Source organism: Sceloporus occidentalis, unplaced genomic scaffold (assembly GCF_023333645.1).
Source record: "Sceloporus occidentalis isolate IW3139 unplaced genomic scaffold, rSceOcc1.0.p SCAF_3, whole genome shotgun sequence".
Taxonomy (NCBI): domain Eukaryota; kingdom Metazoa; phylum Chordata; class Lepidosauria; order Squamata; family Phrynosomatidae; genus Sceloporus; species Sceloporus occidentalis.
Window position 1 is genome coordinate 89,632,270 of NW_028316983.1, and position 17,117 is coordinate 89,649,386.

A 17,117-nucleotide genomic window follows, 5' to 3' on the forward strand; every position below is an offset into this window, starting at 1 on the left:
TGCCGTCGCTGGGGCCCTCCAGGAGGGCTCCTGTGATGGCAGCGGGCCTCCCAGAGGCCCGTTGCCTTTGCTGGGGTCCTCTAGGTCCCTCCTGCTGCCGAAATCGCCGCCGATTTTGGCGGCTTTGGCCGCCATTTTGAAGGGCAAAATGTCGGCGCCCATTAAGAGGCCCGGTGCGGCCTCCGGAGCCCTGAAACGGGGCTCCAGGAGCCGCACCGTTGCTCTGGGAGGCCCGTTGCTCTTGCTGGGGCCCTCCAGGAGGGCTCCGACGGCGGCAGCGGGCCCCTGGGAGGCCCGTTGCCATTGCTGGGGCCCTCCAGGAGGGCTCCGGCGGCGGCAGCGGGCTCCTGGGAGGCCAGTTGCCGTCGCAGGGGCCCTCCAGGAGGGCTCCGACAGCGGTAGCGGGCCCCTGGCGTCAGGGGCCAGCAAATACGGGGAGGCCTCCAGCGCTGGCGGTCCCCACCGGCTCTTTCCCGGCCTCTGACAGGGCCTGGGGCCCCGTCAGGGGCCGGCAAAGAGGAGGTGGTCTGGCCCCTGGGGGTGGAAGCTCCGCCCCTGGGGGTGGAGGCTCCACCCCCGGCACGCGGCCCCGCCCCCGGGGGTGGAAGCTCCACCCCCCGGCTTCGGCCCCCCAGTTGTCTGAGGGACAGCAACCTGGCCCCTGGCTCAAAAAGGTTGCCTATCCCTGCTCTATAGTATCAAGTAGACACAGAGAAAATGCAGTTTCATTAAAATAGCTGAGCGGAGAAAGGACCCAAGAATCATTCATTGCTTGATTTGCTTCATGAAACTTGTCCTGGTCCATTCCATATTGTACACTAGCACTATGAGCAGTTTGCAATTTCCCCTACCTCTTTGTTTTTGTTTTGATTATCTTTATGATCATATCTAAACCCTTGGTCCCCCAGTTGTGTCCTTTAAGAGATTTTGGATTTCAGCTCTCAGAAGCTTCAGCCATGTTGGCCAGTAGTCTGGGATTCTGGGAGCTGAAGTCCAAAATCTCTTAAAGAGCACAGTTTGGGGACCACTGATCTAAACTGATGACTTCTCTGGAATTCTATAACCTGCTATAACATCTGAAGGTAGTTACTTATTCCTTCAAATATGTTCAGATTAATGCCCCTTCCCCATTCTCTCTGGAATGATGACAATCAGGATGTGGCTCAAGAGGTTAATGGAGAAGGAGCAAAGACACAAGATTTTCATTCTTATTTGGGGGTATAAGAACTATATAAAAGGCTTTTTCATACTCCTTTTTGAAGGTAATCCATCAGTTAATACCAAAGAAATGATTTTTTGGGTCAAGATACTTGAAAAGATTTTTTCTTTTCAGGTTATATCTTCACAGGTTACCTTAATGTAGTTTCATAATGACTTGAACAATTGTGGATGTTTTAATTTAATGACAACACTGAGTTGAAAGAGCTTATGTATATTATTAGTATTATTATTACTGATATCTTCTTGTTTTGACAGGTTATTGCACAATGTTTAAGAATTACAAAACAGCAGAAACAACAGATCATGTCCTTGCAGCAGTCACCTATGCCTGTCTTAAGAATGTGAGCAGGAAAGCCTGCCTAGAAAGAATGGAATGTGAACATCTGATTGTATTGATGCAAAATGTTAAGTAGTTGTATATTAAAATGAGAATACCATTATGATATTGATGTATGAAAATGTAGCTAATTTCAAGAGATATGTCAGAGAGTCATGCTTCTCCATACTTGATTGGCAGATATTTTAAATTTATATGAAATATAAACATGAACTTTTAAATAAATTATTTATTAGATGCTTCTCCATGATTAAAGACAGTTTACAGTCATAATTGGGGGAGAGAAATGAAAACATAAGAATATAGATTTTTTTAAAAAAAAATTGTAAGCAACTAAAGGAGTCAGTCAAAACACAAGCTAGAAAGAAAAGATGCACTTTGCTATTCCCCCAAAAGACCCAGAAAGAAGGAGTGTTGCACACTTTGCAGAGATCAGTCTATACAGTACATAGCTCTTGGCTAACTGAAGTAAAACATTGTTTCCTTTGACAATTCTCACTTTCCACACCGTTGATGCAGGGAATATGGATAGGTTAGGATGGTGAGATAAGAGAGCACTTTCTTTTTATGCAAGAAAGATTCTTGAGATTCTCCGAGTTGCCAATAAAAGCAAATGTAATTGACATTTTCCCCTCAGAAGTGGGGGAATGTTTTTTCAACAAATTATTGGCCTGTTACAGACTGCCAAAATAAAGCTGCTTCGGGTCTCTTTGGAGGTATGCTGATTAAATGATGCATGCATCCTAAGAATCCGGAAGCTGCACCAAAAGCTGCACTCCAGTGCTTAGGAATGGAGTGTGGCTTTGGCACAACCTCCGGACTCTTAGGACCCATGCATCATTTAAATAGCATACCTCCAAAGAGACCCGAAGCAGCTTTATTTTGGCAGTCTGTAACAGGCCATTGTAATTTAATGATTTGATGAATTAGACTTTATTGTCTTAAAGCATATGAATTCATCATGCTAGCCCAATTAGAATTAATTTGTTTCTGTACTGATTGTTCTGATAAATGGTAAATTGCAATTTCCTTATAATCTGTTAAGAGTATATGAGAGTGTTATCTGTTGAACAGAATATCTCTCACACTCCCAATTCCTTGGTTTTAAAAGTTGTAGGGCCGTGCCTGTATCTTACTCATGAATCAGCTCCCTAGGCCACAGAATAACCAATGAAAGTAATTTCACAGGATAATGCTGATGCTTTGTTTTACTTAAATCTCCATCTGTTGGATTAGTGATATGAAGTACTAACAATTTGCATATACATTTATTTGGTCTATAAGAACATGGTTTACAAAAGTATGCTTACATACTGTAAATGTACATTGGGCTAATTTTAGAAATCTGGCAGCAGGTTAGGATGCAGGGTTTGTTTTTGTTGTTGTTGTTCAGTTTGTGCCTAAGAAGGAAACTTTCATCATAGGTCTAATGAAGACAATTATCATGCTTTTTTGAAAAGACCATGGAAAGTAACTGGGATGTTTATGTCCACTTCTGCGCGAGCAACTTCACTCATATCCTTTGCACTCAAGATCAAAAGATATGCAGGCTTTGGTCCATTGCCAGGGCTAATGACAATGCTCAGGACAACACCTAAATATATAAATAAATACGTGTTACCTTAAAGAAGCCTCAAGAAGCCTCAAGAACAAATTGCTAGTTCATCTGAGAAAGTTGGATCTGCAATCAACTAGTTGCCAGCCAGAAATGTAACAATTTTTCTGTTATTCCACTGGTGAATGTTTATTGCAGAGATGGGGAAATTTTGATTCTCTCCCCTGGAGTTAGAATAGCTGAAGGATGAATATCATGGTATTTTTTTTTACCAGTAATTAAATAAAATTTAAAAGATTAGCCCTCCATGGGGGACTCACATAGCTCCTCAGTTCCAGGTAATAACTGGTTTAGAGGATCCCAGCCAAAGTTTCTTTCCTTAGCAATTTTTGGACACCTTTAGAACATAATATTGTCATGTGCCTTAAAAACATTTCCAATTTAGGGCAACCCCAAGACAAACATATCATGGGATTTTGTTGGGAAGATTTGTTCAGGGGTGTTTGCCAATGCCATCCTATAAGGCTGGGAGTGTGTGACATGCCCAAGATCATATAGTGGGTTTCCATGGTTGACTGGGCATTTGAACCTGTCTTCCCAACAATCAAATCACTACACCACATTGGTGGCCATCAAAGACTGCCATATTTCCCATGGGCAAAGGTTTTTAAAAACAAAAAAATTAAGAAAATATTACCATCATCCTCTTCTAGAGCATCTGGTTGAGAAACAAAGATTGGTTCAGAGGGGTATGCATCCGGTTCTTGCCATACCCAGGTTTCTCTAGTTTTAATATTCATTTTACAAAGCTAGAAAGAGATTATGGGGAAAATATTGAATTTTATTATATTTTTACTTGCATATATAGGCTTGTTAGACCAACAAGTATCATTATCTGCTGATACTTCAAATCCATGCAAAATATTGATTGTTTAAGTTAGTCTCAAAAGGCACTGACTACAGATGCATACTTATCTAAATCGTTAAACATGCATTTGCATTTTTTAGCTTGGGCACATAATATTTTCATGCTGGGAGGGGTGGAATGACAAACCAAATAATTGGGGCTGATAATATATTCAGGTCTCTTCAGGGCACTTGCTTAAACAGTTATCAAACATGGCGTTCAGATTGAACATGCCAATACTACTTTTCATTTTCATACCACTGCTAGCCCTGGCCATGTTAATAAATCTAAATTTGTACTTGTGTTTGCCTACACCAGTCTATCAGCATTATAATGCTTACCCTGTCTGGAACAAAGTGATTCAATCCCAGGCCATACGCAAATGTGTACGGTTTCCCAGAATACTTTGTATAGTTTATTTGTGGGAACTCAAAAGCTATAAAACAAAACAGACTTTAGTGAATTGTTTGATTTACACACTAGGCTGGCTTTGTTGTTTCTGGCTGAGGTTGGTCTTACCTTGACGAGGCCCTGAAAAAATAACCTCTGGCTCCAGCCATATGGTTTCATCACTGTTCAGAATGGCAGTAGCTGTAGTGTTGGGCAATGTGATTAGGTTTTTGCCTGTATCAGCCTAAAAGGCAGAAAGGGAAACTAATAAGAAAAAAATGGGCAAGGGGAGAATGAAGTCATTCTCCAGTGTTTCTACTGTGCTCCCAACAGTATAACTAAGAAACAGAATGAAGGGTCAATTTATATACAGTGGACCCTTGGTATCCACAGGGGTTTGGTTCCAGGACTACCCGTGAATACCAAAATCCGTGGATGTTCAAGTCCCATTAAATACAGTGGCATAGCAAAATGGTGTCCCTTATATAAAATGGCAAAATCGAGGTTTGCTATTGGGAATTTATACTTTTTTAAAAAATATATTTTGAAGCCGTGGATGCTTGAATCCGTGGATAAAAAATCTGTGAATATGGAGGTCCGACCGTACTTAGGATCAAGTTTGAGTAGGTTTGTTTCAATAGTATCCCCAAGTACAACCCTCTTGCTTCTTCTAGTATAAATGAATCAATGTCACTTCTTCCTAGGAAAGCACAATGTTGCAGCAGAATGCAAAGTCTGCTCACTAACTTGTACCCCAGTTTGCTTAGCCTTCAACCAGAACTTCCCAAGAAGTGTAGTGGTTCTCAAACCTTTTACCCATGTGACGCCCTTTACATCTATATGCAGTACATCCCTGCCCTGCTTGACATAGCATATGAATAAAAATATTCTGTTTGTTTAGTATGTGTACTTTCATTCACACATTCATGTATATTTATTAACATTTTACAAGGAAATAGCTCTCCTCCTCCTCCCTCAGGCAGAGACTCCAAACATTCTCCTTGCCTTTCTCTTCTCCAGGAAAAAAAAAGAGTGGGAAGCAGAGCAAGAGAATGAATCAGGGCCTCAAAGTCTCACACACCCCTTGAACATTTCTTGTCGTCCCCCCAAGGGTCCCACCTCATAGTTTGATGTAACATTGGTGTAACATATCTCTGCAAACTTTGCAGGTGAACATGCACACTATGAATCTCTGCAGTATAATAATTTTGTCACACATAGTGATTCTAGAAGTGGAAAATGACAAAATCCATAAAATACAACTGGAACAAAATAGCACTAGTGTTTATATTTGACTTTCATGAAAATAAAAGTTGACCACATAGTTTATATAGTTTTACAACAGTCAACCAAAATAAACATTTTACATTCTTGTCAGCTAATGTTTAAGGGCAGTGTTTGGGTTTTAAACTCAATTTCAAAAACATCTTTATTCAAATGAAAGATGGAAGACTAGATTACAATTACCTTTTCTATATTTAGGGGAAGGACATATCGCCGAACTTCAGGCTGAGGAGCTTTTTGTGCATTTTTCTTCACTTCTTCCCAGTTATCTCGTAAATTGGCTAAATATAAGTAATTATAAACAAACTCGTACCTGGACAAAGACAAAAACACCAGCTTGTTGAAAATAAGCATCTACTGAGATCTAACATGGTTCTATATTTGAACTTGAGCTGTATTCAGTCTTCCAAGCCACCCTGTTCAGAGTTTGTGTGGTGTAAAGGTTTGAATGTTGGACTGGAAGTTGGAAGATGGCACTTCAGTTTCCCATTCAGACCTTCTGAAAATGGCTGGCTGACCTTCGGCCCATTGTGCTCAACCTGACAAGACTGTTGTGGGGATAAGGAATAAGATACCCATATGCCTTAAGCTCTTTGCATCTAGCCACCCCGATTGCATCTTGTAGAGGGGTGGGATATAAATAAATTTTATTTATTATTATTATTATTATTTCAAAAAGTTGAATATTAATTGAATAAATAAAGAAAAAGCTTGTGTAGTACCTCATTTCCTTCCTTGTACGTGTAGCTGAGGGTTAGTCTACACATACTGTATATACTCATGTATAAGTCTAGAAATTTTAGTCAAAAATTTGACCCCAAAAACCTGGGTCGACTTATCCATGGATCAACTTAAATACTGTCTTTAACTTGTATGTATGTATGTATGGAGCCATCCCCTTTCTCTGACTAGAGTGGTAAAAGGTGAGAGTTTAGAAGCATGGATCCCCTCTACTCTCTCATCTGTCCAGCCTTTAGGATGAGCACAAACAGTTATGCATGCCAGAATTTTAGAAGTTCTTTGGCATCGTAAAGTTGAAGGCTTTCAGGGCCGGCATCCATAGGTTTTTTTTTTTTTTTTTGGTGGGTTTTTTTGGGCTATGTGGCCATGTTCCATAAAAAACGTCAGGAAGAAATTTTTCTTCGGCATCATTTTCCTTTGCATCATCCTTTACATCCTTTGTTACGTGCCCCTAAATTTTACCCTCGACTTATCCACAGGTCATATGAAAATCCATAATTATGTTCCCAAAACTTGTCCTCGACTTGTACATGAGGTCAACTTATAGTCAAGTTTATATGGTAAGTGTACTATGAGAATTGGTGCACATTTTTGCACATTCCCATTGATGGTTAAATAGCTTCACTTTCTGGTTCAAATCTGCATCTATTAGCATCTATTCACCCTCCCTTTGCAGAAAATGCACATCCATCTGAATGCATGTGAACCGGACAGATGGCCACACATACAATAATGTGCATTTCTGCAGATTTCAGCAGATAGTCCAGCAAAAGCCATTAAGTCTTTTCCCACATTTTGTTTGGGTTTTTTTTGGCGGGGGGAGCCTGAACATCTGTGAATTGTGTGTGGTTGGATCACATTCTATTTGATGGTAAGGAGGAATATTTTAAATGTGTAGAGTAGCCCTGAGTTTGCCAATATGGTAGCTTGCTGTATTTGAACTGGTTTGATGAAACTCAGGAGTAATTTGTTAAGCTGCAGGCACATAAAGGGAGAAAGGACAGAGCATGCAAACATAGGACACAATTCAGCCCCTCCCAATCTATGGCATGAAAGACCATCAGTACCTACCCCTTCCAAGTGCACAGATCCACAATCAGAAACCCATTCTCTTCATAAGTATTAATATGATGGAAGAGGTTGAAGGGTGAAGTCCTGTATTTGATGTTGAGGTACTTCCCCTTTTTCTTGTCAGCTACATGCATCCAAACCTTTAAAATAATTTAAAAAGTACTGTTGAACTGTGTGAAAAAATAAAATTGTATCTATTTCTGTATTGTCTTACAAAGAGAGAAATTGGGCTGCATACATTCATGCATGTAATGAACCTGGGAGATCACAGTATAGCATCACTTACCCCCATGCTTTCATTTGATTCAAAACAGTCCATGTAGTTGGCTCCCCAAAGACTCCAGGAAGAAAGAAACTTGAGCAAGTTAATTTTTACTGGAGTTTCCACAAATACGATGTAGTTTGGAGTCAGCCCAAAACTGTTCAGAAATACAGTTAAGTGTTGCTTGTTAGATCATAGAACATTTTGCATAGATAAAAATGATAGTCTACAAGTGTAAGGTATAGGTATTTGGAATATTAATGATTCCTTTCCATTTTATTCACTGCTTAAGTTACAGTTAATTGGAAAAATATCGAATGAAAGCTCAACAAGCCCTTTTACATATGGGAGGACATTTTTTTCTAGAAACAAGTGATGTAGGTTAGGTTATTATTATTATTATTATTATTATTATTAACCTTTATTTATAAAGCGCTGTAAATTTACACAGCACTGTACATGCAATCTTTTTAATTGGACGGTTCCCTGCCCTCAGGCTTACAATCTAAAAACTATCTACAATTACAATCTAATTTTTTGACTGGACTGGTCCTATGAGGTCTTTAAAGCATATTAAGTATTATGTCACTTATTAGCTCTGCTCTCTTTTGGGGTCCTATAAGTTTTACTGGACTTGTCCAACTCTGAGGAAACTACTTCTTGAAACTGCTGTTTTTCAGTGTGGATTGATTTTATGAATGACATGCCACCATTTTATGAAGAGCTACCAAAAGCTATATCATACCATAATTCATGTTTATAAGAGGTTGGACTTTACCTGTGCACATAAGATGGCTTAAATCTGTCACTGCAAGGAAACTGGACCACCACCTCACATTTAGTCATTGGATCTTTCTTGTCTGAAAAAGTGTTTGAAAGCAGATGTCATCTACCATTTTTTTTGGAATGCTAATCAGTGAGAATTGCAAACATGAACAAAAAATAAAAGGGATGCTGTATTCCAGCATTGCAGTCTTGCAAACCTCTACATGTTGTTGGACAGAGATGCAACTGAACAGCATCTAGATGACTAAATAAAAAAGTGTTCTGTCTTCAGACACAAATGGTACATTGCTGAATTTGGGCTATTGTGGTCAAGAAAACTACTTTGATTGTTTTTGAAACAACCATTAGGTAGCAATTGGAGTGTAAGAAACAAAAAAGCTACAGAAATCCTATGATGGGTAAAATACATTGAACTCAATGTGTAGTTGGCACATTTAATTAATCTATGGAGGAAACCATGCTGTGATATCCTAGAATATACTGATCATGCTTGGAAGTGAACAGACCTGCTTGCAGGGGAGGTATTCGTACAATATTGTAGGCAAGAGAAAAATTCTTTCCAAAGCAGTTGCCAATATTATAAACTGTTCCATCATTTTCAATGTGGGGATGGGCTGTTACCCCATTGACTGAAACATATTTGCTGATGTCCACCTGAGGAAAGTAGCAGAGAGGCGATTTGGAGGGAAGCCATAAATTCATCTGGGACAATTTTGTATCATGTAACATGCTTGAGACATATCTGGCAATTTTCTATATAGCCTACATACTAATAGCAAACTCCTTCTCCCAGGTCCCATCCTTATGGAATAAAATAATAAAAACAGTGGGGCTTTAGCCAGGTTGGGAAACCTCAATGTTTGCATATGTACAAAATAAAAACCAGATATTTTATGGAAGATAAACAAATCAATTAAGCCTAGGCATGCACAGCAGCTAAGAGATTATGACAGTATGAGGTAGAGTGTGGATTCCATGGAATGAAGAGAAAAGGAAGAAAGTATCTTGGGGATGGGCAGAGCAGGAATCCTGAATTTTTGGTTATTCTTCCAAAAGTCAAAAGAGTAAATAAATCACTTGCCAATGCTGGAAGTGACGAATACATAGATGAGGCTTGATTCTGAATGACTATGTGCAGAACATGGAATTAATGAGCTAAAAGTAATGCAGTTGCCTGTACTGGGTTCCCAGTCTGAATAACAAGGTCCAAATAAAATAAATTTCAAAAGTAATATAACATGGGGGATAGAATTATTTTTTACGGATGGGTAACAACAATTTTAGATTCTGCTTTCTAATGGGAATTTTATAAGCATTCTAAGTAGAATTATGCAAATTTTACATTGTCTTTTCAAGTAACAAGCAATGCCACAAGATATATGACAGTTTTTCTAACAGTAACGGTAATAAATTATTGGGATATGCTAGCAAGGATTTACATGGCAAACTACTTTTAGAAATTAAGGCCTGGTACATATGGGCCTTGACGCACGTCTTGACGTGCTAGGGTTGCCTCGGGGCGTCGCTTAGAGATGCCCCGCAACCCTAGCTTGTATTCTCTATGTCAAAATGATGGCGCCCTGTACAGATGGACGCTGCCATTTTGGTGTGACAGACACTTAGTGTCCGCACGTCACGGCATGATACTGATGTCGCCAGTGCGCCATTGGTGCATTGCAGCGCCAGCATTGCACCGCAAAAAGAACCCGCTTTTGGCGAGTTCTTTTTCCACCAGTGGGAAACCGTGCAGTTTGTCCACTGCGTTTCCCCCCCAGCGGAAAACTAGGCACTGGCAGACCGCCCTTTTTTGGGTGGTCTGTACTGGGCCATACATTCCAAACTTTGCCTATAAGTAATTTCTTGGGTTGGAATGGTGGAACACACGACAAAGGACCTTAGTCCAGTGGTAGAGCAAGTTTCCAAATTGAGCTTTTCCAAGTTGAGCTGGAAAAATTCATACCTGAAATTCTGGGGTCCTGCTGCTAGTCACTGTCAACAGTATTAGGTTGGATGGAGGTCTAACTCAGTATAGGTCAGATTCCTAGGTTGCTATGGTGGTTACTGTATACAGATGATATATCCTGGTTTGAAAATGTCACACTTGAAAGGCTTGAATGAAGTGCCAACTGTGATTTATTTATAGCAAACTGTCAAATTAGTGGGTCTCTAGAGCTCTTCCTCATATATAAAACCAACATGACCAATTTCCTAGATCACAAAAGCAGTTATGAATGCACAAGTGCTAGTAACCCCAGGATTGTCCCTTGAATGATGTTTGGTTCTGTTATCAGCTTCAAAAGCGTAATTCTTTGCATATTTATTAGCACATTCTGGTGACATGCACTTTGTAGAATAGCAATTGCAGTTTTGAAGCATGAGATTTTAAGTCTGAGACATAGAAGCTTGCTTACAGACATTGAACACATTTTAAAAAAATCATTCAAAACCAAAAGGATTCACATCACCATCACCATTCAAAATATTCAGCTCCTGTTCAACCTTGTATTTTATCCATCAATATGCTACCTTTTTAAGAGTTTCCAAATTATCCGGATTGATTTTTGTTATGAAATTTGTCTCAGTGCAGGCATAAAAATCTTCACCCACTGGGTACACATTAACCAGGGCATTGTCAGTGACTTCCACACCTTGGAAATAGGTGAAAAATCTGCCAAATGGAAAGCACAAAGATTATTTTTTCCACCATATGAAGTAAACAACACATTAAGCTTCCCATAATATATTTTAATTTGTCACCTGGAAAATATATTCTTGCATGGATCTGGATAAGCGTATGTTCCAAATTCTGTTATGACTACTCTTTTCTCAGTCATTGCTCTTACATAGGCGTCGGTCCGTATAAATCTATAAAAATGCAAGATAAGTCACAGCATGAAAAGATTGCATGGGGCCTACATTCAAGTTCCCAGTTTCAACTATTATTTTTTGCACTCTCAAGAGTGTATGCAACAGTCACCCATGTGGTTAAGCTGGATCACATGGTAATATATGTGATACTGATGATAGAACACATCCAGCATCTGCTATGTCAATGACATGCACTCATTTCTCATTTACACTTAATACAATTTTTATTTTAAACAGGAAAATAGCACTGTCTGATTTGTTGAGCATGAAATATTGCACTGAGTTTCATTGGCAACAGTGGGTAATAACTCAATTAGCTTGTACCTACCTCCTGTAATAAGTAACGTGCCCCTCTTTAATTTCAAACTTGTGAAGAAGGGCTTGGCCATCAAACAAATGATAAAATTGTTCTGAGCCGACTTCAAATAAACCAGGCCCACATCTGAGTAAACTGCCTCGGAGCCAGACGGGAATTCTGCCTATTGCAAAGACAGCAAACAGGGTTGTCAAATGCTTAAGATTCAGTAGGAGTTATACTGCCTAAATTTAGACTCAGAAATAAGGGTATCCTTTAAGTTCCACTAAGCAGCCATGTACTGTAGCCCTAGTTGTGGTAGTGATAGTGATGTGTTTGTCTCAGGGTCCTCTTATTTCTTGTTTGGACAAAGCAAGGCAAACTCTAGTTTGAAATTCAAACTATATTCAGGTTGTAAAGCTTAACTAATTTGTTGTTGCAACTTGCAAAGACTGTACTTAAGTATTTATTCAGTTAGCCTCCTCCTTCCCTCCCAGTCATTGTAGAGCCAAGGCTCATCTTCCACTCTGCTCTACATCCACCTTCTGGCTAGAAGCAAGTTGGCTAGATTAAATGTTCCTTATCCCATCTCCCTAAGTGAGAAGAAATAATCCCATCTTGATCTGGGCCTAAAAGCTAAGATTTTTGTCTTGATTTTCAAATAGGAAATATATTTTCTCTCTTTGGGTGTGTGTTTTGAATTACATGCTGTGAGTAGCTGTGGTTGGCACTTAATGTGCAATGCTTAATGACATCGCAAAGGGTTGTCCCTAGGCCTCAAGTTTTGGCCTGGAAATTTCAGGTCCTGAAACAATCCCAATCTATAACCCTATTTCTTCAGTTTACAAGTGATGTTCTTTAAAGAAGAAGAAAATGCACCATCTGGGAATTCTGGTCCAATGTAGTAGTAGTAGTAATAATAATAATAATAATAATAATAATAATAATAAATTTATATCATGCCTCTCCAAAAGGATCGAGGCAGGTTACAACATAAAATGCATTAAAAATACAGTGTAAAATAGAGTGTAAATGCATAATAAAATACAGCTTTAATTTTCAAAGCCTTTAAAGATTTGAGACCACCAGGATGTAGGCATCCCCATTGGGGGATGAGAGGGATGGTCTTGGATTGTTAATTTTAGCTATGTATGTTTTAAATTTTATATTTGTAATTTTTATATTTTTACGATTTTAATTGTACAATGTTAACTATTGTGTTTTATGTATGTTAGCTACCTTGGGTCCCCCTTTGGGAGAAAGGCGGGATAAAAATAAAATAAAATAAAATAAAAATGCTGCTGAATTAACTTTAACTGCCATGACTCTATCCTGAGGACTCCTGGGATTTGTAGTTTGGTAAGGCACCAGAGCTCTCTGATAGAGCAGGTTGAATATCTCACCAAAGCAAAAATCCCAGGATTCCACAGGACAGCATCATGGCAGTTAGAGTCGAGTCAAACTGATTTAATTCTCCAGTGGTGTTACACCCCAAGTTACTGGAAGGATTGCCTTTGCTCATAGTCTTTGCAGTTGTACTTTTAAACTCATCACCATTAAAAGTTTGATAAACAAACATAAGGGGAAGGTTGTTTTTCTAAAAACAATTGGACAGTGATGCCACATTTGTAGATCTTGCTGATCCACGACAGTTGGCTGCCGTAAACTGTCCAAACCCCAAGCTAGAGCAGAAAACCCTATCAGTAGCTCTTTTTAATTTCTATAAAACAATAAAGACTTCACAACATCTTATATTTGCTGCTTGAGGCATGCTTCCATCTGATATACTCCAGACATCATGAGGTGTCTTTAGAGGAGTCCCAAAGACTTGTTTTCTTCAGCATTTTTATGGCTTTATTGGGTAATTGATGGCTATATATTTCACTTTAGTGGTTGCTTATTGCACTTTTGCAATTTATTGGGTTGGGTTTTTATATATAATTATGGTTGGTTCTTTTTTTCTTGGTTGTCTTATTTGATCATTATTTGCATTTTTGTGGTCTTCTGCAAGACACCTTGGAAATGGCTTTTATCCTTGAAAGTGGTTTATAGCTAGTTCACAGAAAATAGAAACAAGGAAATAGGAGTCCAAATGGCCAATTTTGCAAGCCTAAATTTAATTTAGAAAATAACAAAAGCACTCAAGTGATTAAAAAACATCACATGTACACTGGTAATATGCTGTAAGATAAGAGCTATATACAAAATCTATCCTTGTGTCAAAATGTTGTATCTAACAAAACAATTATGGCCCAAGATAAAATACCATTCCAAAGACCAATATGAGATCATGGGGACATCAGTCTACCTTAGTTTTGATTAACATGCATAATAAAACAATCAGTAATAAAGTGTTTAAAAAAATAAAATTCATTTTTGAGTGTCTGATCTGATATATTAATTGCTCCATAAAGGTAAGTGGCCAATTTTTCCACATCAGCTGCCTAGGAAAGATTGTGCAAACCTTTTTACTTGTGAGCAGTCATTCATCTCACAAGGAAATTAATACTTGACTTAATAATTGGTTCATCCACCAATGAAAAGAGTTGCCTTTGAAATGAGAAGCTGCCTGGAGAAAATCTATTAGCTTGATTCACTTGTTGAAGACATTTGCTGTTAACATTGTTCCAGTGAAAATCTAATAACCAGACTACTGTAATAAAGGATGGAGATATTCAAGGTTTTTATAAGATGGTTTCTACTGCAATTTGTTCCTTTGCAATATGTTGGCCTACAAAAGTATTCCTCAATTAGGCCAACTATGGGCTTAAGCTAACACAATCTGTAAAGGAAGGTATAACTCTGGACCTTTAATTTCTGAACACAAACTTCAGTCTTAAATCATGGAAATATACTGTCATCAGATCTCACGGGAGGGGGGGGGGGGGAGTCCGGTCATTTTTCTCATTCAAGAACACTTTGAAATGTCTGAGTGATACTTGAAGGCAGACTCCTGAACTAGATTGAAAAGGACCAGAAAATACAAACCTGTGACGTGAGTAGTTATTGGTGTGGCCAATTCCTCCACAGTCTCGAAGAGTTTCTTGTATCCACCAGCGGGGTGCTCAACTCTGAAAAAATGTTAAGAAAGCCAATGGTGAGCAACTTTCTGTTTCCCTGAACAATTCCCTAAGTGTTTGAAATAAAGAACAGAGCTTTCAGTTGGACAGGGATTTATTTGACTATAAGTAATAGAAGACAATATAACTGCAGTGAGAACATATGATCTTGTAGCCATTTCCAGAAAACTGCTACTAGTCAGTATTCTTGAGTCCAGATGGATGGATTTCCAGAAAGTTGTGATGTTCATCTCTAAGAACAGATTTCAACCAAGGGAGGGAGTTGAAAATATTTCAGAAACCAGTATCACATACTTCTTTAGTTAAATATGGTCTACCCCTTCCTTGTAACCAAATTACATTAAAGATTCAACATGCACCTATTTCTCCTTACAAATGCTAATCGTCATAGTTCAGAAGCATGGCAATCCTGGTCCTCGTCCCAAGTTGAACTTTCCAGCATACCCTCTCTTGCAGTATTTGATTTGAAGGATGATCACAATCTGGTCATCCTTTCCAGTATCCAACTATGCTTGCTCAGTTGAGCACTGGGCATTGAGTCAGGGGGAAATAGTAAACCTCTATGCTCCACAGCACTTTTTAAAGATTCAAATATGGGTCTGTACCATTCTGGCGGAAGATGACATCTCATTGAGAGCACATTTAAATATTTTCCAGTACATTACATAGACTTTTCATTGGATACTTCTATGTAGTATAAGTTTCAAAACCAGAGAATAGAATGTCTTTCCTAAAATGATCAACCTTCATCACCGCCTGTTGCTTTTTATGCTCACTGTCCCCTTCTGTAGATTATTCTCACAATATTGGAAGAATTCCATAAATGGCAGCATGTCCTTGCAGCTGACAAAATTGTCAGGCACAATCCCACTTGCTTGGTTGACATTTAATCTGTATGCAGAGGAAATCCTAGAGGATACTTACTGGCTGGACATTTTCTCCCCAGGAAAGGACTTGAACTTTCCCAAACTCAGTGCAGAATATAGCACTCAAGAGATGTCCTCTGGCTATTTATATGAATGTTAGCTTTTACTGGTGAGAGCATTGGCTTGAAGGAAACCTATGAGCCAATTAGCTTTGCCCTAGGAAACAGAAGTATCTTTCACTACTCAAATCCTCCTGAAGCTTTATGAGATTTTTGTCCTGCTGTTCCAAGGTCTTTGAATGTTTTTTCTAGAGACTTAATTCCCCTTGCAAAAGTGGATTACAAAGAAACAAAGTGGTGGTGGTGGTGGGGGAGCAGCCTGGAACATGCTTTCACCTTGGCATCAACTCTTTGCCCTCTTACCCAAATGTCCAGCTCAGAAGAACTGGCCCTAGGAATACTGTTGGTTCCAAGAGTCAAGGAAATATGGGATGGCTTCCAAAGCAGCATCCACGCAATAAACATGCTATTCTTTGCAATGGATGACAAACAGAGATTTGTAGCAGCAGATACCTTGAGCAATTACTAATTTATCAGAGTTTAACTTCCTCTTAGTCATGTAGAATATTAGAGGACAATTCTTTATGTTACATTTTTTTTTGTAAAAATTACCCATAGAAAATCATTAATTTATTTTCTGAAAGCACTGCAAAGTAATGCAAATAAGCATTTTATCAGATAGTACATCTGTCCAAAACAATTAATTTTTTGCAGGTAAATCATTTGAGCCAAATCTATTACTTCTGCAAATATGTCAGAGCATTTTTCTCAATACAGGGATAGTGGAATTTGGCTACAGCAGAGATGGGGAACTATGGAAGCTTAAGGGACTACATTAGCTATCCAGAACTTGCAGGGCTGCATTTCTCCACCACTGCTCTCTCCCAACTCTGTTTATGCCTCAAACACCTTCTAGGGACTTTAGGGGGCATTTTCATAATTTGGGGCTTTCATGGGACATTTTAGGTCCAAGAGTCTTATTTTTAATAACAGGAAGTAAGTAATTTCTTTTTTTTTTTAAATGCCTCTCGTGTGCCAGTTTCAGAAGGCACAAAATGTGCTGCAAAATACTCATTAAGTCCCCTAGAGGACATTTCAGGACAATATATATTTTTGAAAAATTCTGCAATAATTGTTTTCAACCTCTTGGAAGCTCACAAGTCTTCCAAATGGGGGTGGTGGTGGAGGAAATGTTCCCCAAACCCATAGTATGTGCTTGGAAGCATTTTATAGCCCATGGGCTACATTTTGCCAACTCCTGGCACAGAGACTATAGAATAGTGCATCCTCTGTAAGTGTGTAGGAACTCCTTATTAGAGAATGCTTCAAATTATGTCAAAGCAGGCTGACAGATACAGTACATGTTAAAGCAGATTGTGGCTCTCAAATGAGTAT

General features: G+C 38.9%; 2 protein-coding genes across 5 annotated transcripts in view; one reads left to right on the forward strand and one right to left on the reverse strand.

The window, feature by feature from the left end:
- LOC149316406 (methylcrotonoyl-CoA carboxylase beta chain, mitochondrial-like) overlaps positions 1 to 2,097 on the forward strand; it is a 29,332-nt gene extending 27,235 nt beyond the window's left edge. For all 4 annotated transcript variants that reach the window (XM_089515418.1, XM_089515415.1, XM_089515416.1 and 1 more), the window contains exon 13: positions 1,477 to 2,097. In XM_089515418.1, the coding sequence (XP_089371544.1) occupies positions 1,477 to 1,566 (90 nt within the window). In that variant the 3' untranslated portion in view covers positions 1,567 to 2,097. The remainder of the gene's footprint in view (positions 1 to 1,476) is intronic.
- Positions 2,098 to 2,466: 369 nt separating this feature from the next.
- RPE65 (retinoid isomerohydrolase RPE65) lies at positions 2,467 to 15,765 on the reverse strand. Its single transcript, XM_089515419.1, has 14 exons — positions 15,722 to 15,765; positions 14,706 to 14,788; positions 11,751 to 11,901; positions 11,312 to 11,419; positions 11,081 to 11,222; positions 9,061 to 9,208; positions 8,547 to 8,628; positions 7,793 to 7,925; positions 7,507 to 7,646; positions 5,878 to 6,007; positions 4,540 to 4,654; positions 4,362 to 4,456; positions 3,811 to 3,922; positions 2,467 to 3,152 (listed from the first exon to the last, which is right to left on the reverse strand). Exons 1-14 carry the CDS (start codon positions 15,730 to 15,732, stop codon positions 3,001 to 3,003), a joined length of 1,602 nt encoding a protein of 533 aa, XP_089371545.1. The 5' UTR covers positions 15,733 to 15,765; the 3' UTR covers positions 2,467 to 3,000.
- Positions 15,766 to 17,117: the final 1,352 nt, after the last annotated feature.